The 26,337-nt window shown below is 38.3% G+C and overlaps 1 protein-coding gene across 3 annotated transcripts; it reads right to left on the minus strand.

Annotated features, from left to right (window-relative positions):
- Positions 1 to 1,199: 1,199 nt before the first annotated feature.
- On the minus strand, positions 1,200 to 16,485 carry C9orf72 (C9orf72-SMCR8 complex subunit). Of its 3 annotated transcripts, none has more exons than XM_090131566.1 (11): positions 15,552 to 15,955; positions 14,695 to 15,190; positions 11,699 to 11,758; positions 10,771 to 10,866; positions 10,091 to 10,155; positions 8,872 to 8,944; positions 6,067 to 6,183; positions 5,106 to 5,341; positions 4,584 to 4,641; positions 3,812 to 3,921; positions 1,200 to 3,729 (listed from the first exon to the last, which is right to left on the minus strand). In XM_090131566.1, exons 2-11 carry the CDS (start codon positions 15,136 to 15,138, stop codon positions 3,543 to 3,545), a joined length of 1,446 nt encoding a protein of 481 aa, XP_089987692.1. In that variant the 5' UTR covers positions 15,139 to 15,190; positions 15,552 to 15,955; the 3' UTR covers positions 1,200 to 3,542. The 3 variants fall into 3 exon arrangements, with proteins under 3 accessions (XP_089987692.1, XP_031458226.1, XP_031458227.1); XM_031602366.2 differs by lacking the exon at positions 15,552 to 15,955 and adding an exon at positions 15,962 to 16,485 and having other exon boundaries at positions 1,201 to 3,729; XM_031602367.2 differs by lacking the exons at positions 11,699 to 11,758; positions 15,552 to 15,955 and adding an exon at positions 15,962 to 16,485 and having other exon boundaries at positions 1,201 to 3,729.
- Between the last annotated feature and the right edge of the window lie 9,852 nt (positions 16,486 to 26,337).

Consider the following 26,337-nt stretch of genomic DNA (forward strand, 5'->3'; position numbering starts at 1 on the left):
AGTCATTCCAGTTGACTGTTGACCTTCTGTAGGACCATAGCACCACACAAAAATTTGGAGCAGCAGAGACATCAAGAAGCCTCCAATCCAGCCCATTCACGTTCACAGCAGTTTCAAAGGTGGGTCAGGGCTTTATCCTGTAAGGGCTGGAAACCTACAAGGAGGGAGATGACACCACCTCCCACGGACCCTATTCTCCAGATGGTGAAAGCTTACCCTTTACTGCAGCCTCTATCCCTGCTCAGCTCGCTGCACAAGGCCCCAGAGCTGCTGCAGCCCCTGTGTTGCTGCTGGAGCTCTGCCTGCTCAGGACTGCACAATGCTGCTGTTCAGTGGCACGGGGATCCCTGTGCTTTCCTCCCACCAGCCCAGGTCACTCTGGTCTCCTCCATTTTGTAGTCACCTCAAACTTGACAAGGTGCAGTAAATCATCTCTCTGGGCAAAGCATAGGGATGTTGGAAAGGATAGGCCCCTGGTGTTCCATAGGATCAGACAGCTGCTCTAGTAGGACACATACCATGATATTTCCAGACACCTGAGCAAAACTGAGCAACCTACAACTGACCCAGAAAAAACTGTCGCTTTTCCTACTGTCAGAGACCTTCCTTTATCTCCTCTACAAAGTATGTGAACACCTAGAAGGTGGGAACAGTTGTTGCCATTTCATGCTGAATTTCCTTACCAAAAAAAAAAAAAAAAGAAATTTCTCTTTCTACTGACCCTTTATAAGTCTGCAAGCAACAGGAATTAGGATCAGAGAAAAATGAGACAGTAAAAATTCTCTAAAGCTCTATTTCCCTGGAAATCCAACTGGAACCAGAAAGTTGCTGTAGGGTGTAAGGAATCAGAACATTGGCAAAAGATATTCATTGATTTAATCATTGATACAAGTGAACTAAAAACACATATAAGTGTTAAGATATGGGATTAAAACTTTTCAAAAGCTGAGGCTAAATTTTTACTTATGGACAACAGAGGCCCATTAGGTCACTCTGGTGGAAATTAATGACTCCTTAACAGAAACAGCGAAACTAAATTTGGAGACTTTTAGAAGCTTGTCATTTTAAAAGTAGTACAGTCAGACACCAAGTTAGCAACATACGATTGACTGTCAGTGAGAGCCTGTATCTCACCATCTCAGAATACAAGTATTTTTATTTTAACAAGAAAAAGGTTTCATCTTTATTTCAAATGATAAATAATCATGATCCCATCAGATACATCCTATTAAGAAAAAAAAAACACAGCAGAAATTAAAATAAAAAAAATTGGCATAAATTTTATTAGAATAGTATTTTTCCTGAGCAAGATTTACAACACAGCATGCAGATGCATTTAATAACTTACTTCACTATACATTCTGCACTAGTGACAGTTGTGCAATAAAGGTAGCAACTGATATATTTCCAGCTTTTAGTCATTTCAAAGTGGCAGCATATTCCATAATCAGAGTTCTACTGTTAGTAGTGTAGGTGTGAAGTTTCCAATGCCTATGAAGCTGAAGTGATTAGATTCAGCATAACACTTGAAGCTCTTTAGTCTTCAAACACAACTTCTGTATTAGAATTTTGAGAAGAGTTCATGACATTATTTTTCACAACCTTAGGCAACACAGAAAAAACTTATCATAATGGATAAACTTTTATAACGGATAAACTAGCTGAAAATGCAAAGGGAAATTATAGTGTTAGTAAGGCAAACAGAATATCAATACAAATAACTGAAGTCATCATATTTCTGGTAAGTTCTCTGGGGGAAACACTGAGCTTGTATTGCAGGACTCCAACATACATGTACAGCACAAAAAGGGCCATGTACTTGCTATGTAACCAAGGTAACATAGCACAGCTGATTTTTATTCACAGAAAATGGCACCTGGCTGTGGCTGAATTCTTTTCAAAGCTTTAAGTGTTTAGTTGTAAATTTTTCTTTTTCAAGAAACAAAAAGGAACTCTGGGCATATAAAAACAAACAAACAAGCAAAAAGACAGCTTTCCTGTCCAGAAATAAATACTGGATATTTCAGGACAAATTGAAAGTCTGAGTTACTAACTAACTCATTGCATAAAACAGATGCTGGACACCTATCGTGAAAACAGAAACATATTTCTATTACAGTGAAGGAATGTTACAAACAATTGTAAGCAATAAGGCAACAGCACCTTCTCAAATCACACATGTAGCTCCTTTACAATGAAGACAGAGCTAAACGGTTACACTAAAACATGAAACAAATACATTTCTGCTTTGTCCAGAAACAAATATATCACCACACAGCGCAGATTAATCTCTGTTCTCAATATAACACACCAAACTTGCCCAAATTGTAAAAGAATAGGTCTGGTTAATTTGACACTGCAACTTTCATGGTTACTGGAGCTCTATACTTTTTTATTTTCAAGCAAAGTAAAGTTGAATATTTGCTGACTATGAACTAGTAAGACTGGCAAGATTACTGGCTTGAATTCACTTAGTAAAATGCTAATCATGCAAGCTCAAAGCTGTTCTGATCTCTTTATCAGGATTAATATATATATTAATCGCAGTGTAAAAAGAATTACTTTTATCTTCCAGCGTGGCTATCATCCTGTTGTTCTTAGGGAAATTAGGGAAAGGCCTAATACTTTAATCTGAACCTTATTCTAACTGCCAACAGACTAAGCAGCCGCAGCAGTTTAGACACAAAGACTGACAACCGTTGTTGAATGACACAAAGTTTTCTGCTCTGTGCTTTGAAAGAGCTCAATTATGCTGGATCACTGAACACTCAACCACAGGATGGCTCAACAGCCTGTGACAGAATAGCCTAGTTGGCATTTACATGCAGAAAGCTGCTTAAATAATGACCCAATTCCAACGTGCAGGGTGCTACTATTTATGCTGCTAGTAGCCAACACATTGCTCGCAGGAACAGCACTGTAGAGTACATTAAAAAAAAAAAAACCCAAACAACGAACCAAAAAACCCAAACAACTAAAAGAAGAAAACCAAGTTCCTGACCTTTAAAAGTCCTAATGAAGGAGTAAGTCGTGATTTAAATGGAGATAATGGAAGGCATATTTCAGAATTGTATCATATACAAAAAAGAATTTTAAAAAACTCTTCAAATCTCCTGAACCAACCCGATTATGGAGCACATATCTGTCGTTTTTTTATGGAAACACTAAAAATACTGGCTCTGTACTGAACAGGGAAAAACTGACACACCTGAAAGAAATTTGTGGGGAAAGAAAATGACAACGCCTTCCTTTATCCAAAATATGTTCAAATTTACCTAGTGAGCCCATACAGCAAAGGAACTTCTGATCATGTTTACTTTTACTACTGAAAAAGCACACAAAAAAAAAATGGATTCATTTAAATCACGCTCACCTAACTATGTTGATATTCCCCTTAACAAGACCGCTTCAGACAGACTGCACAGTTACTCTGTTTCTACTGACCCATTGTAAATCAGGTCAACGATTGTCATAAGCCTGGTGTTCACACTGATAGATTGCTCTCAGTGCCATGCAATATTACACATTAACAGTGGAGAATTTTAAAACGTCATTAGCATATCACGCTCTTGCACACTGATGTAGAACGGCCTCCCAAAGATGAAGGAATGTAGACCAGGTTTAATCTTCTCAGCCAAAGCCATTATTATGTTAAGATCGCCCTCTGCTGTTAGGTCGAGATCTATCTTTAAGCTACGAAGAGATTTAAAAGGTTTTTTTCCTTTCTGCCTGCAAGAAAATAAAAAGAAGCTTTGTACAAAAGAACATAGTAAATTTCTCAAAGCCTGCTTTCTATTATCTGCTCACTTACGTGTCATCTTCTATGTATTTTATTAAAGTTAAAGCTTTTCTATGAAGGACTAGCAGGAACTGAGCAAGGAATGTACTCCTTAGAGACAAGCCAGGTTTCAGATGAAAGATCTGTTAAAAATTATATGAAAAAATTAGCTAGATGTAGAAATTAAAGAATCACTTTAAGAATGTAGAATAAAAAGAAGAATTACATACACATATAACACATCCCTAATTACACTGCAATAAGCACAGTAGCAGAAGATTTATAGACACACTGAAGATTCATTCTTACTTTGCTTGTTGTTCAGATGCAATAAATTAACCTGTTTTACAATTCTATTTGGATGAAGTATTATTTTCTTTAAAATAAAAATATTTTCTTTAAAAAAAAAAAAAAAAACTTTAAAAATGGTCTGAAATGAATCTCAGTCTGGCAGGTTTTGTTTTTTTTTTTTTCAGTAGTGTAAACACTGCTGTGCAATAATAGAAAATATGCTTTGGTTTTCATACATAATAAGAAGTTTCAGTATTATACTAATACTACAAATTACGCAAAAACTTTTTTTTTAATCACTAGTGTTACCAGAACTACACTTCAAATGGTCAGTTCTTGATGCCTTCTGCAGTATGCAGAAAACCACCACAGTGTCAATTGGGATAACAACTGTAATTGTTTGAAGAAAACGGTACCATAACAGCAAAAGTTAAACCAACACCATGATAAATTGTTACCAGATGTCAAAGCACTGTTCTCTTGCTCTTGTTCTTTCTAGAAAAACAATTAATACCTGATCCAGGAAGGCTTTCACTAATGTGTCTCGATGCAGGATATCTTGAAAAACATTTCTAAAAAACAAAAAAGGCAAACAAACACATGGTAATGCCATGAAAAGACTGTAAATGCCCAGCAATTGTGCATAGGAATAACATTACAATTTACAATATGGCAGAAATGCAAAGTGCATTAAAAATTTTAGTGAATTATAATCCTGTTATGAAAGGTAGCACTTTCACGAGAAATAAGCTAAACCCAGAAAAGCCATTGAGCTTTATCAAATACACTTAGCTCTGGCATATCCCTATTTAAAAGGGGCAATAATATTAACATAGTACCGTCAGAAAGATCACAGAATTTCAGCAACACTTAATGCAACAAAATGATTGACAGAACTGGTAAATTCTGCAAAACAACTTCAATTACCAATTACTTCTTAGAAGCAAAAAATCCTCCTGTATTGTATTAAAAAGTACACTTCACTATCTTATCTCAAATCAAGCAACTTTAAGAAGTGTGGGAGCAGAATACATACAAATCAGGTGTGAAACTCTCATCTGTGTGGATAATAGAATCCTGAGACATTTCTTCATCTGAATTAGCTCTCCAAAATGCTGTCAGCTCAGACCTCATATACCGTCGTTGGTTGTAGATGTGTTCATGACAAGGGGGCATCTGTTTTACTGTATTGACATCTACATCTATATGTGTAGTAGGGTATGGAGCATACATTACTTGACGGAAGGGCAACACAAAACTTCCTGTTGCATCCTGTTTTGGGGGGGGGGAAAAAGTTGTTTTTAATTTTTTTTTTTTAAGTGATATTGGAACAAAACAACATGAAACTATCAAACCAATCTTTTAAATTCCATCTCTTTACACATATTTTGTTTGAGAGAAACAGTAGTTGTAGTCAGTAAAATATCCTTAACACTGCACAATTCCTTTAATGTAACAGTAAAAGTAAGTCTTGAGATAACCTGTGTATCACACTGCATCGTCTGGTTCCTGAACTCATTAGCATGACAGTATTATATTTATTTTTCAAGGTTAGACTGCTCTTTAAAGCAAGAAGCATTATTTTTCTATTTACCCCCAATAACTGCTATAGCTCTTTTAAAGTACTTGGAAACTGTAGTACTGACATAGGACAGTTCTCTTCTGGTTTTGTATCCTTTTTGGGAATCTAGTCCCAAGTAAGCAAAAGACTGTTACTGTCATACCTCGAAGAATAGGAATGATTCTAAACAATACACAACAAAAGAAATCGTTGGGTCATAAAAAAGACTGGCTAGGAACTGTAACATCAAATAGTCACAGGCATAAGCTCTAGCAACAGGAAGAACTCAAGGGAAGATACAGATTTCTTCAAACATGAATGTGTGTATAAATTTTCATATATATATATATATTTGCATATATATATACATGCGCACACATGCACTCAAGAATGCTCTTAAACCACAGAGGAATAGAACTCTTCTAAGTATACTTACTTTGAGTAAACCTTGAACAAAAAGCCCTGACTCGTACTTGAAAGAAGACTCACTTCTACAGAGTCTGGAACATTTCCGCTCTGAGGGGGTAAGGAACAGGCACAACGTTCTCACAATCTGCATTGCAAAGAACAGTTTTGAAAAAGAAGAAAATTCCAGGAATTAACTTATCTTCACATGCAATTTCTGACTTAAACCTGTTGATTAGAAAAGACAAAACTTGAGTGACATCAGAGAACAGTTACATGTTTAAATAATTAAGATACAAAAGATGGAAATCCAACTTCCTGCCAAATGAAGAAGAAAACCTAAACTTTTGGCAACTTTTTTTTTTTAGCCAGCTACACAGAAGAAATAACATGTCTTCCAATGCTTCTTCCTATTACAAAAACATGAGTTACTGTAATTATTCCCTAGCCTTTCAAGCCACTCATTTTATTCACTCCCCATTGGAATGTCAGCTATTGTCTTCAATAACGCACATTCAATTTTATAAGCATCCACACTTATTTCCTCATTAATTTCCTCAAACTCTCCATCAAAAGAAACAAAGACACTTAATTATTTCAAGCTCCTGCAACAGCTGCAAGCAATCATCTCCAAACACAACCACATATTTCTCACATAGTCAAACATGCATGTTTTGATGGATGCAAGAAGCAGGAGGTGTTTGTTTGTTTGTATTGCTTTAATGAAAGCTAAGGTATACCATTAAGAAAGCAATTATTTTGGAACACAGCTCCATAACACAATGAGCACACTACTGATAAGGATCTGTGTAAAATGTATGAAATTTATTCTGGATAGATTATGAGACTCATATTTTTCCATAGTCTTTTTTTTCCCAGAGCTTATCAATATATGCATTAATAATTATTCAGATCTTGAAGCCTCCTTATTAATTATTATGCTATCTTAGCAATGTGCAAAACCTACATCTCTGAAACAAAGTGTGCTAATAATTATATTAATTAGTTAATTAATTAATAATTATTATTAGTTATAATAATTGACTTTACATAAGAACAGAATTTTCTTTTCTCTGGTTCTCTTGTTGCTCACAGCTATTTTTAATTGACCACCAGCATATATTGTTTATTTGATCAGAGGTGTTTAATCAGCACGGCCAAAGGCATATCAAACAATGCATTACTTCTCCACATTTTTATAAAGCATCATGAGCTGCTAATTTTCAAGTCACAAGACTACTAAAGATGCTGAAAGTTTTCAGAGTCTTTTAACAAGACGTTTTCCTGCAGCAAAGAACCCTTGATTCTGTAAAATACATAGTATACTATTATATATACATAATATAATGAATGTATACCTAGCAGGCTCAATGTTCTTAATTTTCATTTGACATTGAAGTAATACAAATATCAAAAAAGCACAGATTTCAAAAATTTTTAAAAAAGTTTCTTTATCAAAGAGAGTTTTGAATCTCACTGAATGAATTAGAACTCAATTACTATAGTATTACAGTTAAAAGCAAAATCAGACAGAAAAGCTCAATATGCAGAAAGATTTCCTATCAAAAAATAAAGTTACCTGGACATACTGCTCCACATGTACCCTGACAGTAGCTTTGTTTTGGTCTTCAAATGTGGAACTATTGATACCACATTGCCCAGAGGCACCTGTGGAAATTGAAAACTTACCAGGCTACATATCTACAAAATGCTTTACTCTCACACAGTACTGGTGTACTTATTATTTGCAGTGGTGCCTAATACCTGAAGGCTCATTTTTTTATAAAATCCTTTTTCTCATTCACAGTGCAGTGCAGGGGTATTCTGAGTCAGAGTTTTATTAAAGGACTCTGCTATGAACAAAGAGAGGGAATTGATTTTGATATTCTCTAAGAAAATAATTTGTTCACAATTTGCCTCTGAATATCCTAACTGAAAACTAACTTCAATGGTTTTATTAGAGGAGATGGTTCCTCATAGCCTAATTAAATGCAAGACAAAGGCAAACCTTTCTGAACAAAACACACACGCACTACAGTAACCTGTAAAAAAATATGCTAAAAAATACTTCAGTGAACTGTAAACAGAAGAGTATCTCCTTCAGCAACTGATTTCAATTTATATGAAAGTATCAATTTGGTATAATCAAAAAGCTGTGTACAAAAAAAGTACCTGAAGAATTTTACATAAGGAAAACATCTTCACTTGTTTTTTCCTTCACATACTCAGTAAGCTCAAAGTAAACACCAAGAAACTCTCCATATACACATAAACATTAGAGAAAAAGCAGATCAGGTTATAATTTCAAGTTGGTTCAAATTAAATATTTGATAACAGACTTACAAGAGAGTTAAGGATTTAAGATTCCAGTAAGCTCGCCCGTTTTAATATGTGTATGACTATGGACACAACAGCTTTGAAATTCCACAAAGCAGAAGCATTTCTTTCATTATGATGAAGCACATGTCTTCCCCAGAATAAGCAAGATTATGCAGATAAATTATACAATGCCTGCTGACTTTGCTAAACTCGGTGAATCAGCTGCTACCTGTTCAGACTGTACATTTTAGGTAGCAAAATTATTTTAGAAGTTCAGATTCATTTATTCCTCACTTATGTGCAGCATCAATTAAATTACACTCACCTGTTCTCTTATAGTTGCCAGAATACAACTGACAAGGCAACTTTTAGGCAGAATTATCAACAGTAAGATAACCAAACAAAAACATTCTCTCTTCCTAATGCAAGTATGCTTATACACAAACCTTGTTACAAATAATATGCTATCACTGCTGATAATCAGCATTTAAAATTCATTTATTAGAAAGTATATTACCTTATTAACTTTTTCTGCGCTGCTTCCTACAACTACAGAACAACCACAGGTCTGCAGATGTGAACTAATTGCACTGAAAATAAAAGTAAATGTGGGTCAATAAATTTAATCAGACTTTTCAAACAAAGCCCTTATCATTTTAACAAGAATAATTAAGAACCTGCTAATATAACTGCAGGCCTATACTACAGCCCTTACACATGCTGAAATCCAAAAGTTCGGCAGTATGTGTATTTTCTCTTTGGTAAGTAAAGAGATTGCCAGCCAGAAGCACCCAACACCATTTACAGAGCTAAAAAAACCTGTTACTATCTGTGTTACAGAATCCAAAATCTAGATACAATTAGAAAGCTTTTTCCAATACCTGTAAGTAGATAGACCATACCTTATTAAAGAAGGCTTTGTGAGGTTATTAACCTGCTGTAATAGACACCTCTAATTTATAAGGACCATAACAGCTACATTTGGACTGTGAAATCCTAAAGGAGGATTTTATACTGGACCTGATACTATTTACCTTACCAATTTTATTTTAAAGGATTATACTTAAGACCACGTGATTTCCTCCTTAGGGGTAGAAACAGATGTTTGTTTCATTTGGAGGTTACTATAAAAGCATAACTATATTTTACAAGTTTTGTTAATATGACAGTTCACTTAGCCTAATCCAATTTTTATTCAATGGCGTATAGAAATTATATCAACACTCTTCCAAAGGAAGAGACCAAGTTGCTCTGAAGTGCAAGTTCTTCTAGTTACACATCAAAAACAATTTGGGGGTGAGAGGGGAGTATAATTCAATAAAAAGTTCTCTACATGCCATATTATCAATTAAACACAATTCTGTTTGTTTTTTTTTTTTTGGTTTGGTTTTTGTTGTTGTTGGTTTTTTGTTTTTTTTTTTTGGGGGGGGGGATTGGATTTTATAAAAACCTATGTCTATGATTTGTACACTCACAGACTTTAGGTATCAAAGAAAAATTGTATTTCATACAGATTCTACTATCAAGCAAATGACTCTGTGACAACGGTAAGGCAGCTGCAGCTGTTAGCCCAGAGCCATTCTTTTAAGAAGAAAACAACTTTTATAGCATTTCGTAGACTAAAATCTCAAAAAGTCAAACATTTAATACCTGTTCATATGCCAATACAGATTTGTATATACACATGTAAGTTTAATCCATTTCAATATGGCATAAATCAAAACTGAAATTCATACTTGAGGAGAAAGCCTTCATGACAACTATCCCCAATGTCATCGTCGTTCAGTACTGTGTCACTGATCTGAAAACCAGAGAAATAAAAATAAAGGTTAGGAAAAGATTTACATCCCAGAATTAAGTTCTGATAGAAGAGGACTGTTTAGGATCTACTTAAGCTAAGTTGTAAGACTGCCAGAAAAGCAGTTTTAAAAAGACCTTCTGACTTTGGCCAAAGCATTTTGAAAACAATGAAGCAATTTAATTTTTAAACTTTTTTTTCACCAACAATACAGATTCCTCTCAGTAGTTTTTTCCTAAAGCCTTGTCCAGAATATTCTAACCTAGCCCATGTGACATCATTTCTACTTCTTCCACATAACACTAAACCACACTGAAATAGATACCAACACTAGAAGGTGAATATCTCTCAGTTCATTTTGTTTTGAATCAAACAGCCTTCCCTTCCTTAGGAAGAGTTTCATTCCAGGCAGCCCATAGCTCTGACCATTAAAAATGCTGCAAGTACTATTCACCAAACCAAACCCGTTATGCCATTTCCTAGAGCACTTGGGATAACTCAAAGCATAAAATTTAAAGCAGAAATTTATGACATGTTTATTTTTCTTCCAAGAAGAGTACCAAATTATACTGGCAAAGTCATTTTCTAATTCAGAATGCAAAGAAAACAGGGACTTACATCTATTTCTTCTGGAACGCTATGTGATTTCATAGATGAAAGGAGCTCCATTACAGGAATAACTTCTCCTGTTAGCATTGGAATAATGCTCTGGCCCTGTGCAGTAAATAAAACACTTGAAGTGCATTATAAGAAGTTACTAACAACCTAAACATGCAAAACATACTTAACTTCCTATTGTCTGAAAGTGTAGTTATCAGTGTCAACTGATCCACAGACTTCTTTGGCATTGCTCACCATCAATTATGAACTGGAAACATGCATTTCACTTTTTAACATCATGTCTAAAACAAGTTTTTAGGGTGTTTTGCTGGTCAGTTTGTTTGGCCTACACAGTGTATTTGGAATAAGATAATCTTAGCATACCATACCACATGCAATTATTGTTAAACATTATAGATCCAAAGTCTTACAGTAACAATGGAAAGAAAACAAAATAGGGCTATTTGTTGTTAACATACAAAATTATCTTTCACAAGAAAACTGAAGCCACAATTCCGCATTTAGTTTCAGAAACAGAATATTATACACTAATCCTACTACAGCATTCCAACGTGACATATTGTGTACATCTCTGTCACTTGAAAAAGTAACAACCTTTATATGAGGAGAGCATATACCTATAGAAGCCACTACTTTTACAAAGCTTCAAGTACAAGTAAATGACTTCCCTTTTCAGAACGTAACATTCTTCATAGATTTCCACTTCACCCACAAAGTGATGAAAATGTATATTCCTTCATTTTTTTCACAGCTTCCATCATCCTGTCTTCAGAAAGGATGTCTTTTGTGCTTGTCAAGTCACCAGTCAGTCCGAAGTATCTTCTTGGATCTCAAAATTAAGAAGCAGCACCAACTTCTACCATCACCAGATCCAGTCAAATAGTTTTGTGGTGATGCACCGTATGCATCTACTAGACAGTCTTACCTGATCCTCCATTCTCTCCGTGCCTTCCAAGACAATCTTCTGGAAATGCTCTTGCCTCTCCTGAGCAAGAGAAGCAGTTAAATATAAATGTTCTGGTACTTGGTTATATACGTATGCACACAACAGTCATACGGCACAATTTCTTGCCTGTGGAGTCATGCTTTCGATGTTCCAGTCTTTTTCTTTTACAGAGCTGACATTAGTAAGAAGTGACTTCATTTTAAACAGATCAATATTCTCTGCTCCAACCCCCGCCAAACCTCTTGCATGCTTAGACAGGAGTAGCAGATAACGGAAGGTGTGATGGCAATGATAAAGATTTACATTTTCTTCATTAAAGATCAAGAAAATGCCAAATGATCAGAATATGGTGCAGAACTCTATGAATTTCTATGTCAGATGAGTCAGATACAGACTGATGGTTCCTGATACAGTAAGAAAAAAAATGAGATTTCCCAAATAAGGAAAATTATGTTTGGGGAAGGCAGGAATACCAAGGTTTTTTTTTTTGCACATCTTGAGACACTGACAGGTCTTCAAAACATTGTCTTATGACCAAGTACAGGAGACACAAAGCCTCAAACTACACAAATACACTGTACAAAAGACCGGACAAAGTTCTCAAAAGAGACTCATCAGCAACTGAGCCTCAGTCGCTGGCACAACCAATTCAGCATGCAAAAGGAAAAAAAAGTCTTTTACTATATGCTGAGACACCTTTGCCTTTTTAGTGGTTACTTTTAGTCTCCTGGGACTGATGTGCTTGGAGTTGACCAAACTCAGGTGGGAAAAGAAGCACAATGCTTTCCAGATAGATGAATAGGTGACAAGCTGCAGCAAATTACCCTAAAACAGTTGTAAAACCTGCCTGACCATCTGTAAGAAGCTTCTGTGGAAAGTAATACTGGAACCAAGCAGATTTCTTTGGGGCATCCTAACATTCACTTTGACTTCAGAGTTGGTGAACTATGGTATATTCAGTAATGACGACGCTTTGCTTCAAAAAAGTCAGTCTTCAGGCTGAACAAATATTAGCCACTTCTTTCTAGAAATGTAACTGCTATAATCATTAGACAAACTTCCAGAACACAAAATTCAGACAAATATAAGTTTTCTATTCCCATAAAGAAAACTTGCTTGAAGTTGTTTGTCTTTGCCAGAATGAATGCCGTTCCATGTCTTTCCTGGTCTGAGGTCAGGTTTCTTCTCTTCTACTGGTCTGTCTGGAACTGTTGAGCATTTCTACAGAGAGCTCATGAGAACTGAAAATCTCCATATCTATTAGAAATGCCAGAGCAGATACACAGTACCTTTCAGATACTTCAATTTTTTTAATAGCTGTATTTGTTGACTACCTCAAAACAAGGAACTATAGTAATTAGGCCTGTTTTTATTCCATATTGTAATTCTACAATGCATGCTTAAGTTTAAACTGCTATTTTAATCTTCTAGTTAGAGATGCATGTGCAGATGTATGCAGCCTTACTTTTCTTCTCCTCCAAAAAAAAAGAAAGAAAGAAAGAAGAAAGAAAAAAGAAATAAGAGAGACAATAAAGTGCATTTTTTTGAATCTTTTGCTTTCTTTTTGCTTTCTTTGCTAGACCTAACTGGCTAGCTACTTCAAGATCACCTGAAAAAGAATTAAAAACACCAGGACTAATTTCACAGCAAACTAGTAGAAAACATTTTGTCATTCCCAAAGCCATCTGAGGCCATTCCTAGCGTGGGAATAGGTTGATATGGATCAATGTCCAAAAAGGGGGAAGACATGTAGCAGTTAAAAAGGACTGACAACTCTTATCTAACCACTCAAATTACAAGTCAGTAGGGAAGACACTAGATGACAAGAGAAGGAATGTAATCAAGAACAGAAGATAGTAATTTTTGATACAAGTTCAGCAAAAAAACAGCTTTCAGGAATGAAATATTTGTGTTTCTACTCTACTGAAAATGAAGGCTTATATCCTATCCTTCCTCTGAAAAATAAACCTCACGTTATCAAGGGTAGATGTGAAAGAAGACACTGCCAGCCACCATCAGGCAATACAGCAAGAAGCAATGGAAGTTGTTAGTGTAACAAAAAGAAAATGACAATGCAGAATTTAATGTCAGCTTCTTATTTTTGGACTTTAAATTAGTTCAGATTAGAGCACTTAAGAAGGAAGTTTAAAATATGTTTATTAGAGGCCTCAAAACAGAACGGGAAAAAAACATTATCAGACAACTACACATCACCATACACATGACAACTGACATGCAACAAACTGCTCTAAGACAACTTGTACTCCATGAAAACAACAGAGATTTTTTTTTTTTAGTTTTTATTATTAGAACATTATTTATTTTTAACAAAACATACATAACAATTTTCACTTAATAACCATTGTGCACTCAAAGGTAAGAGCTGCAACTCTTAAAAGAAAAAAATATTTTAATTTTCCCTTTTTCAGATTCCAAAAGTAGTAATAATTAATTATTAGTAGTATTATAAAGTAATAATAATATTAGTTTTGCACAATTTAATTTGCTGAACTCCTTGATGATACCCTTTTTGAGAAGCAGAACTGAATACACACGTAGAATGACATTAATTCCATCAATTCTCTTCATTAAATTCAAAGATGAAAAAAATTGATTTGAAATAGTAAATTTATAATACTGTCTGGTTTAAATACAACAATGAACACAGTTAAAAGCAATGATTTAAATCAAATTCAGAGAGATGACAAATTGCAAAAGACAGCTAATTTGATATAATAGTCTAGTACATGTTTAAGTAATACTTTGTGACTATAAAGGACAAATCACCAAACTAAAAATTCTAGCCTCAAATTTGGTGCCATATGGATAACATTTTACTTTCAAAATTCTATATTTATTTAGAAGTCAGCATTCTCTGAATTTTTGTGTATGGATTGCCACATAACAGGTGTCACAAAACAGCTTTGCTGAAGACAACTAGGACAACTGCTTTTAGTAATGAACAATAAACCTACCTTATGCATCCATATTCTTCCTTTCCTTATAATATGTGTTAATCTATCCACACATACTCTGTGAAGAGGCAGGTAGAAGGCAAGTTCACTTTGTGGAAGTATTATTGATAGTCCATATGTGCTTCTGTCTCCATTCCAGTTTCCATCAAAGATTAATGACACGATAATTACCCTTTTTTCTGCCAAGACAAAGAACTTCACATCTATTGCACCACTTTCTGCATTCCGAAGTATTTCTCCGTTCAGGGTGTGGTTAGCAAGAAAAGTTATTTCACCATCACTGAGAAGTACCTGATCTGTCTTTGGAGCCCAGATGTGCCGTACTCGGGGGCCAAGGATATTATCCCAGTAAGCAAAAGTGGCAGCTAATAAAGGTGACTCGCCATTCATAGAGATCTCTGTTTTAGCAACTGCAGGAGATGGTGGTGGACAAAGAGCTGACATGGCTGCTTCTTCTCTTGTAAATCAGCTCACATTACCTAAAATAGAAAGTTTTCTGGGAAAAAAGAAAGGGACAGTGATCATCATCATAACATTTTGGTTTGTTTCCAACTAAAACTTTAAGAAACCGCTCTGACTTCTTCACCTGAGATTCCACCGTAGATTTTATTCAAGAAGGAAGTTCATATGCATACCTTCCTTATAACACTGTGTCAAAGAGACCTCAAGTAGTCCTTTACTCACTACACTAGTATGATGAGTAATATTCAACTGCCGTAAGAAACCTGACGCATGGCAAGCACACGAAAAGGGGCCATCCCGGCGGCTGGGGTACAAGGTGAACCCTCAATCACCCCACAGAACGCAGCGATGGTGAGTGCTTCGAGTCCCTCGGACACAAACCCCACGGTACACACCCCAGCAGCTCCCAGCAGCACCAAGGTGGGCGCTGTGATGACACCACAGAGTTCCACCTTCCTTGCAAGTCACGGCAACGTACGCAGAATGCAGATCAGCGCAGGCACGAGTGGCTGTTAAAGCCAAAACGCGCTCATGAGGGCACGAAGGCCCACGGGCAGACCCCGGCTCGGCACACAGTTGCCGCCCCGCCTTCCCGCAGCCAGGCGCTGCCGAGACCGCTCCTCCCGCCCCTTCACAACAGCAACCCGCTGCGGGCCGCGCCGCCCGATTCCACACCGATCAGCGTTATTTTTCACTTCGGAAAGTTCCCAAACCCCGTGCGGGCGGGTTCCCAAGACCGGCTCACTCCACCTGCCATCCCCCGCGAGCGGGAAGCCATGGCGACTGGCCGCCGCGACCGCCTCACCTGCGCGCCCACCGCCCGGCCTCACCGCGTCGCGTACGCGCCTGGTCAACCGCGCAGCTTCAGCCGCAGTGCTGCGCATGCGCGGCACCGCCCCCCGCTGTGTAGGCGCCGCGGGACCGAGCGCCAAGATGGCGGCCCGCGGGTTTCAGTGAGCGTGCGCTTTTCGTTTGGCTGCTGTGACGGGTTTCTCTTCGCACAGGAAGTTTTTAATAAATTAGTATCTAAACAGGCTGTGTGTGCAGAGCAGTGAATGTGCAATGTTTTGGACTTCGTTTCGTTTTGTAGGAACAGCAAGTGCCCCAACAAGTTGTTATTTCCAGTGTATGAGGAAGAAAGTCACTGCAGGTGTTTGGTTTGTAGAGCTATCTGTTCACAGACAGTCTAAGGAGGAAAAAAACACATTGCTATCTCTGGTTCTTGAAGATTGTCGAGTCATAGAATGGCGTGGGTTGAAAAGAACCATAATGATCATCCAGTTCCAACCTCCTGTGTGCAGGGTCACCAAACAGCAGACCAGGCTGCCCAGAGCCACATCCAGCCTGGCCTTGAATGCCTGCAGGGATGGGGCATCCACAGCCTCCTTGGGCAACCTGTTGCAGTGTGTCACCACCCTCTGTGTGAAAAACTTCCTCCTAACATCTAACCTAAACCTCCCCTGACTCAGTTTAAAACCATTCCCCCTTGTCCTGTCACTATCCACCCTTGTAAATAGCCATTCCTTCACCTTTGCTATCTTTGGAGAGCCCAAGTCTTCAGCAGATTGAGCACTCATAGGAGAAGTTTTGGCAGGGCGCAGCAGCCTGGAATTGTCATTTCTGAGTCACACCCTCCCAGTTTGACCACAAAAATCACCCTTCTCAAAAGGTTGGTCATGTTAGGTATGTTAGGTTTACATTTGTGTGCAAGCAATTTCATCTCATACCATGCAAAGAAGAAATGCATGTCAACCTCTGCAGCTCATGTACTTGTAGGCTATAAGCTCTATGGTATGGAAGCTGCACTGATACTGGGTATGGCATGTAATGGTGCAGGAAGCATGGACTTCAGGGTAAGTTTTGTCTCTAAAATGTCATAGAGCCTTGCATCAGACGCATGGTGTTAACTGCATCAGTTTCCCATTAGAAGCTGCTTTAAGGATACTAGGAATTAAACCAAGTCACTATATTTTATGCCAAGAAGCACCAGCACAAAGTAAAAATTCTTTATTTTCTTTTCAAGTAATAGATGTGTCTCTAGCTACCTGAATGCTGCTAATGGCAGTCTGTATGTCTGCCAGCTGTAGCAATATTGACCTTTTTATCTTTTCCTTCAGTTTTTAATATTTTATCCAGTTAGAGAGTAACAATCCCATTATATTATGAACTGAGGAGACTAATAATAATTCTGCAGGTGCATTTTGTGGCCACATCGGAGAAGTGATGACAGGCTGCAGTGTAAGCAGGATTTTTTCCCCAGACATCTGGCTACAAAACCTAATGCTGTACATCTGCAAATAAGTTAATTAGAATGTGGAAGACGGAAGATGAAAATGAGCTCAGGCTCTGAGCACAAGAAAAAAACACATTTCAGTGCAATTTATGTTTTCAGTAGGGCATCCTAAGTCATTATAATGACTGATGCCATATTTTAATATAAGGAGTGTGTTGGCAAAGAGGGAAGGGGATGAATTCAGAAGATAGAAGAATTCAGCTGCTCAACCTGGTTAAGATTACGTGAATACAGACATGGAAGGATCATAAAGTCTTCCTTCACTATTGTGCCACACTGGAATCATGCATGTACTCAGGCCAATACAAGTCTGCACTGCTGCAAAAAACTTGGTCTTGATGAAAGTGAATTGCACAGTAATAAAGGTAATGCTTTCCAGCCAAATCAGACTGCTACAAGATTGATACATGAGACAGAGAAAAAGGGGAATGGTTGGTTGGAGTAGTTGGGGTTGTGAGGAATGGGAATGCTTGGTTGTGGTACAGAAATCAGTGATGAGATTACACTTTATGCATGTATAAGCTATAAAGCTGAATTTCATTATAGAAACACACAAACACATAAAAAACAGAAACAAAGTAACCTCTTCCTCCTTCTCCCCTTCTCCCCCCCAAAAAAACCCACACCCAGATCTTGCACTCCCCTGTCCCCAGCTAATCATTCCTACAGAAGAGGGAAGTGGGGAATTTCCACACTGTTCCTGTTAGTGGTTTAAGGCTGTAGTTTCACACCCGTGATTAAACAGTGAAGTACACTTTGCACTTTCTATTGTGTTTATGGAGTCTCTTTCTTTACTACTTTTATGTTCTTAGAGAAACCAGATTTAATAAGAGCAGGAGGCCATGCAAATTTGAGTTTGACCTGTGAATATGAATTAATTCCACACAAATCCTCATATTGATTCTACCCGCATCTTACTAGCAGGTACTTACTTTGAGTGGTGCTTTCATTATCATGTTAATTCTTTAAAGTTCACTAAATGCACAGAGTTGGCATGTAAAGACCTCTTAATTCATGTGACAGAAAGCAGCCTGCCATTCTAGAGCTGTTCAGTTTAAGAATGGAACTTCAGGGTCCAAAATTTTGGAGAGGCCAAGTATTTTTTTCCCAAGGGGACTCCTAAGACTTTTTTTCACCATCCTTTTAAATCACCTGCAAAAGGTGATTTGATTTCTGAAAGAGAAATGTGTCTATTCAATCCCACGAGCAAATGGTGGTGTTATTGACAAAAAACTTATGCAAACAACTAGTGCCTGGTGAAACAAGCATCTGATGATCTGAAGAATCAGATGAAACACTGGATGTCCTGTGTCTGGAAAGATGACCTGAAGTTTTATACAAGGACAGTTCAGCTTTGTATGGGATGGATAGATAAGCTGTCTATTTAGACAGCAAAGAAAATGAACTCTTGCTTAGTTGCTGAAACCACATTGCAATTCCTCTTAAACTAGCACATATTTAAGAAACAGGAAACCAAATTTAGTGTCTCTATATTGACTAGAAATAATTAAAATACCAAATTCCAGATGTGATACAGTTTCTTTTATGTGATCACGTGGGATTTGAGATGTTTTTTATTGATTTGAGGTTGTTTTCCAAATATGGAAAGACAGTATCTGTCACAGTAAGCACCAGAGTAGCTTTATCATTTGACTTGTCTACTTTCCTCTTTCTGCTTGTATTAACTTTATCTGTACACCAGATCAAGCTAATCTATCTGAAAACCAATTTCTTTTCTTCTGAATACACAGACAGACGAAACTAATTTTGAAAATGATGTAGAGAAGTAAGCATATATTGTTATGTCACATTAAACTTAAGAATGATAAAATTGGTCGTAATCCAAAACATTTTAAAATAAGGGATGAATACTTCGGGAAATTCTCAAATCTGAAGTAACAGAAAGTTACTTCTATGCATGTCATGAAGAAAAAGACAGGATGAAGTATAACAACACTTCTTATTAGCTTTGCATAAACCACTTCTTCCTCAGGTTCACTTCTCCTCTGGAGTTTTACTTCTCTTTTCAAGGAAAACTGAGATATGTATTGCTGAGAATTTGTGGCAATGTGAGCTGTAGATAGCTGCTGCAGTTTTCCATGGCCAGGCTTGCTGCTGGCAATCAAGATAGCTTAAAGGAATTCTGAACAAAGGAAATCTCATCCATTCCACCATGACTTATGTAAATGATCCTCTACTCTACTAGGACATGCAGATTTGGAAAAAAAATTCAAATCTTCTGCATGAGTGCATTAGCTTTATATCTACTAAAGAGCAGAAGAGTGCAAAGTCTGTCATGGACCTTACACCTGCCCTGAAAGGTTCTCTTGAAATTTGGGTAGCAAAACACACGATGAGGAACTGCATTACCTTATGATATAGAACAATGGAACAGACTTAGTCAGGAAGTCTAATATTCATTGTACTCTTCTGTACCCTACAGTTTGTTCACGTAATAGTAGATTTATTTATTGGAAAACAGACATCAGAAATTTGACAAAGGCAATATAAAATTATTTGCTTTTTTTTTTTTTTTTTTAAGTTGGAAGATTTTCATACTAAAACTATGTTGGAGACTAGTTTGTTCAAATTTTGTACTGTCTTTCTGGATGCAGCATACAAGCCTTTGAGACATATGATATTCCTGTACTTCAAGGACTTTCTCATTCTAATTGTAACAGAAAATTATAGTTTCTATTTTTAGAAACTTCATGCTCCTTGTCCCACTTCCACTTGAAAAGCGGTCACTGATTTTAAAGGTATCTACTCCACTGCTGTTGGAATTGCTACTATTCTACTCATTCATCCACTCTGCATTCACCTGCTCTGAAAGTAATGCCTCCTATTTATTTCCATGGAAATACAACAGATACAAAGAGCACATTAACTCTGTTTGATGGGTTTCATTCTCAGCTATAAAACACTGTTTTTTTAACATAGTCACCACCATTAGCTGTGCATTTTTACTAGCAACGAACAAGAGCCTGAATGCCACACTTTTAACAATCTGTACCAGTGGAGGTGGAGACCCACTGTCACCACTACTGAAACAAAGCACACACTGCCTCACTGTGCTCACATACACTGTTTGGTCTCTATAAATGTTCAGCAAGTGTCAAAGAATGACAGTGGGTGCCATTTCTTCTGCAGGGAGAAATTCAGTTCCACAGTTTTGCTTCATATGTGCTTCCATCTCAGTTGCTATTTTGTCAGATTGCCCTTCTGCTGCCATCTTCAACATGGCAAAAAAATGTAATGGAGTATTGGTGGCAACATCCATCCTCTACTGCCATACCACCAACATACACCTCTGATGTAATGGGCCAACAGCATAAAATAGGAGACATTACTTGTGGAGCAGCCTTTATACGTATGGGGAATGGTTACTGTTCCTGAAGGAAAAATGCAACATAAAAAATTGTCATGTTGTCTCAAGATATGTTGATGTACATTTTTGAAAAGAATGGCAACACTGAATTTCAAATATTGGTTTGGAATGGATAAGAGACTTGCTGTAGAGTCATGAGAAGCCATCTCCGGCCGAAAGCTGGTAGTGAGTTCTCTCATATCTAAGGTCAATGCTTATAGGTTTGGTACAAGCTTTTCCAGGGTAAAAGGTGGAAGGATTCCATTGTCAAGAGCCGTATCAAGGGAAAGCAGTAAGGTCATACTGTTATCACTGTCTTTTGCCCCAGTCATCAAAGAGCAGCACTCCAAAAGCAGTTTATGTAAGACTTTATATAAACTGAAGGTCCTTAATGGGACAAGGAAGTTTCCTTAGGAGTTATCCAAGGTCAGACTCAAACTCTAGGACAGAAAATTCCTCCTTTTGTTATCCAATCTGAACCTAGTAGTTACTAATAGGTCAGTCAACATTTCAGCAGACATCATAAATATTCCTGATGAATTTTCTGCACATCCAGTTTTATGTAGTTAGTTTGACTAATTCATTGACTGTCATACATTTGATTATTAACGTGTTAATGTGTAATAAATTATTCGCTTTTCACTTGCCACCTTGACTAAACCTATCTATTCTTAGTGTCACTACTTAAATAAGTAATGTACAAAACCAGTGAGATACCTTTGGTAACACAGTATGCACATCGCACTAGATGTCTCATCAATTAAATGAACCCTAGGTACAATCTTTACCTGAAACAGAAAGTAAGGCTGGAGGCCAGAGATAATATCAGCTATGTCAAAACTGCTGTTGATGGATTTCTGCTTAACTTGATCAGCCTTGAAAATGTGGCATAGTTTCCTTGTCCTTCATTGCAAAGGATTGCAATGAGAAACTACAGACTGTTTGGAGGGCTTGGAAATCTGACAAAAGGCAAATGTCTGTATTAAAAGGTTTTGGAAACTGAACAGGGATGTGTCTAATCCTCACTACAAAAGTAACTATCATGTTTCAGGTTTGAATACAATGTTTTACCATGCTTTAAGTGTAAGTTGCTGGACTTCTTTTGCAATCATTTCCAGCTCTAGAGCTGTAAAAATGTTGAAATAATCGTCATCATCAAATCATGATCCAAGTGTTCACAGATTCATTAGTGATATGAAATTAATTGGCAGTCAATGAACTATGCATTCAGGATCAATATCAGCAATACAACATGAAAACCATTACTAAAGTCTTGCAAAACGTTAGTATATACTTAGAGATGTTTATATGCGTGATTTCAGAAGGTTAGATGACGTTCACAGATGCTGCCCCCCCCAGTTTAATGTGTGGCTGAGGTGTGGGTCTTCCTTGTTTATCCACCTATGTGGGACAGAAGATATCTCAGCTGGACTTTATGGAGAGCTTTAAATACTTTCTTATGAGCTCATAGGTGTGCACAATTCTTTAGTTCTCTATTTGATCCAAACAAAGTTACTACAGCTATTTTCCTACAGAACCAAGTCTAAAGAAATATATTCCACTCCACATAGCCAGGACAGACTAAAGGTACATATTCAGGTATCCCTAGACACATAGCACTTATCCCAAGCAAAGACTGTGGAGTAATAAGTAAACAGAAAATGACAGTAGTTCTTCATGGAGGATAGGTTGTTATTGAGTGAACTGGCAGCTTTGGCTTCCTTGATCTCTTGTTGAGACATTTAATTATCCAGCAGCACTGTCCTCATATTGCTTTGGCTGAAGTTCCAGGTGCAGAAATATTGTACCTAAACTTTTACGAGCTGGATGTTACTCAAGAGCCAGTCTTGCAAAGAACAGGACTGGGCAGCCAAGAGAAATGATTTCTCAGGATCACAGGAGCTGCCAAGTCCCATATCCTTTCCATATGGGAAAGTACTTAAAATGCAGATGCAGCTCAGCATTTTATCATTAGCTTGAAGGGGCCACATGCTGGAGTGTCTTTCAGCATGGATGAATGCAAGCCAATTGTGTAATCACGTGAAGACAGAACTGCTGGCTGCATAGATTTCAAGACTGTTGAAGATGACCAGGTTTCTTCAAGCAACCATACGGCTGGCTAGCAGCCATGCCAAACACAATTAACAAGCTCTCTAAACTACGTGTAAAGAATTCTGAACAGTATATGTCAGTTTAATAATACAAGGAGGATCTCATTATGCTTAAAATTATTACAGATACACTTGTTTGTCTTTTACAGCTAAGCCAAACACTGACATGTTATACAGGAAAATCTTGTATAGTCCATCAGATCTGTAGGAGCTGTAGGATTGAATCTCTGTTGAAGATAATTCTTCTCATTTTTCTCTGCCTTTTTTGCTTTCTTTGCATTTGAGTTTACTCCCATTGGAATCAGTGGCAAAAGTCCCCTTCTGATTTCCAGGAGAGGAAAACTAAGTCTTGAAGCAGAGCAAGATATTATTTACTTCAGCAGTCAAAAGGTGGGCCCGGGTGAACCTGATGAGGTTCAATACGGCAAAGTGCAGAGTTTTGCACTTGGGCCGGAGGAATCCCAAGCATCCCTACAGACTGGAAGGAGTGGTCCTTGAGAGCAGCCCTGTGGAGAAGGACCTGGGGGTCTTGGTAGACGAAAAACTTAACATGAGCCAGCAGTGTGCCCTTGCGGCTCGGAAGGCAAATGGGATCCTGGGCTCCATCAAAAGAGGGGTGGCCAGCAGGGACAGGGAGGTGATTGTTCCCCTCTACTCTGCTCTTGTGAGGCCCCATCTGGAATACTGCGTCCAGGTCTGGAGCCCCCAGTACAAGAAAGACAGGGAGCTGTTGGAGAGGGTCCAGAGAAGGGCACAAAGATGATCAGGGGACTGGAGCACCTCCCCTATGAGGACAGGCTGAAAGAGCTGGGCTTGTTCAGCCTGGAGAAAAGAAGGCTGCGGGGTGACCTCATTGCAGCCTTTCAGTACCTAAAAGGAACCTACAAACAGGAGGGGAATCAACTCTTTGAAAGGGTGAGTGACAGCAGGACAAGGGGAAATGGTTTTAAGCTGAGGGAAGGGAGATTTAGGTTGGACGTCAGGGGGAAATTCTTTACGGAGAGAGTGGTGAGGTGCTGGAACAGGCTGCCCAGGGAGGTTGTGGATGCCCCGTCCCTGGAGGTGTTCAAGGCCAGATTGGATGGGGTCCTGGGCAGCCTGGTCTAGCATTAGGTGGAATGGTTGGTGGCCCTGCGTGTGGCAGGGGGGTTGGAGATTCATGATCCTTGAGGTCCCTTCCAACCCTGGCAGTTCTGTGATTCTGTGATTCTGTGATCTTAAAACAGTTGTGGTTCAACACTGCCTTATAATGTCTGTTATTATTTTCATTGGAAAAAAAGACTTTTTTCCTTTCTGCACCTCCTTCATTTGATCAGGCTCTGCAGTATTGCATACAGAGCTTGGGAATAGAATCACGCTTCATGTCTGTGGCATTCTGTCTTGACTTTGATATTTATTTTCTCTGTCTTATCTTTCAAATTTGATTATTTTGTTTGGTATGTTCAGATATTAGAGAGCAGGCCTTTTTGAGTGATACTGAAAAAACACATTATAATTCATAAAATATTTGTTTTAGTGTAGTGTTCAGCTAAACTTACAGAAGTTTATGGTAGGTTTTATGTTCTACAGAAGATTTTTTTTAACGTAACCTGGTAATTCACTTCCCAAGTCACATGCATTCACCCTCAAGTGCCTTCCCTTCCCACTGGGGCAAATTGGAGTTGATCCTGGAGATCTGTAAGGAAAACACTAATGTTGTGCTTTCTGTCTACCTGCAGATACGGATCTTGTGTGCCACTGTTCAAGTCCCCAGGCATTTCAAGGTTTCTCTAGGTGCATTTCCAAAGATCTTCCCCTATTTCCAGGAACTTTCCCAATTTTACAAACCTGTCTGGGAGCGTGAATCCAGAGACAGAAGGACTCCATGTCCTTCTGTGTGAGGTTTCCCTTGCCAATAAGATAATGGCAGGGTTCTGTCTTGCATGTAAGGTGCAGTGTGAGCATTCTGGGATCGCCTAACTGTGGGCTGAAGTGCCCTGTGCTGACGCACAGGAGTGGTGCTGAGGGGTGCTGAGGAAGTGCATGTGAGTCTGCTCACAGCACAGCTCTGCAGGCTTCTTGCAGGACTGTCTAATGCATTGCTCACCAAATTTCTTTGTATTGGAGCACTAAATTCTGCTTAATGTGTCTGAAGGGACAGAATAAAAATACCCCACTGATTGCCTTGTGTCATCACCTCGTTACAAAAAAAGCAACTGTACTTTTAGGTGATTATGAAAATAATCAGCATTTTTAGAGAATGTTCTGAATATCTGAGGACTGGTTATGTCAGCGAAGTACCACATCCAACATGATTGTTGTGAGGAAATAAAAGAAAATATTCAGACGGAGGGAATGGAGAGCATATAGTAGTCACTTTCCTATTCACAAGTGAGAAGAAGTGCAACTGAAAAATCAGGACTCCTGTCATGCTTTCTGCTTTGGCAGATCTGTAGAACTTCAGGAGGAGCTTTGCCTGACTGAGTAGCGTGGATAATATCTGAACACAGCAGTACAGTCAGGGAACAATAAAATTGTAGAAACACAGACCCAACTGTGCTTTTCTTTGTGACAAGAATTCATAATTTCACTGAATCTAAACATCACAGAAAGTTGTCTAATAAGTCTCTGAAAATTTTGAAGCAGACTATCGACCCTTTACAGCCTCACTGTGTTTTCCTTTGCTTTATAGAATCATAGAATCATTAAGCTTGGAAAAGACCTCTAAGATCAAGTCCAACCATCAGCGCATCCCCACCATGCTCTCTAACCATGTCCCTCTGTGCCACATCTCCATAGTTCTTGAACACCTCCATACACCACTTCCCTGGACAACCTGTTCCACAATCACATTCACTTTGCTCTGCCATAATATCCCAGTGAGAAGCATTTTGACAAAACACATCCCTTTCAAGGGTTGGTTAAACATCACAACAAACAAAAGCCCTTCCAAATCTCCTGCCTCGACAAGGCTCTACTTAATAGAGCAAAGTGGAAATCCTTGTGCTTTCCTTAGAATACCTTTCCTTGCATTGAGACATTTGAGTCACCTGCAACTTGACCTAGGAGAGTGTGCCCACCAGAGCTGTGACCATCCCCTTGGCTTGGTGCAGCCACTGGACAGGACCAGCAGCTGCCAGCAGAGTCCTGGCTGCTGATGGTGACTGCAGGCCTGGTGCGGAGGTGCTGCAGCACAGCAATCGTGGAGTAATCCTCAAGGACCTTCTTTATTACCTTGTGAGGGACAGACTGAAGAATTTCTCTTCCTTAGTCATTATCTGGGACTGGGCACCACAGTGTCACTTGAAGCAGTTTTCAGAGTGATTTCTATACACAGCTGAGCAGTGTGCCCTGCAGTCCCCACATGCTGCAGGAGAGCAACGCAGCAGCAGTCTTTACCAACAGCTGCATTTTGAAACTCTAGCTCCTGC

The sequence above is a fragment of the Phasianus colchicus genome, chromosome Z (genome assembly GCF_987193195.1).
Source record: "Phasianus colchicus chromosome Z, bPhaCol1.hap1.1, whole genome shotgun sequence".
Lineage (NCBI taxonomy): Eukaryota > Metazoa > Chordata > Aves > Galliformes > Phasianidae > Phasianus > Phasianus colchicus.

Excerpts from the sequence above, each read along its gene's own strand:
- C9orf72 (XM_090131566.1), bottom strand. The coding sequence starts at position 15,138 with ATGTCAGCTCTTTGTCCACCACCATCTCCTGCAGTTGCTAAAACAGAG. Across the intron at positions 10,156-10,770 it reads GCGTTCCAGAAGAAATAGAT|ATCAGTGACACAGTACTGAA; the intron begins GTAAGTCCCTGT and ends TCTGGTTTTCAG. Across the intron at positions 3,922-4,583 it reads TGAAAGCCTTCCTGGATCAG|ATCTTTCATCTGAAACCTGG; the intron begins GTATTAATTGTT and ends AATTTTTAACAG.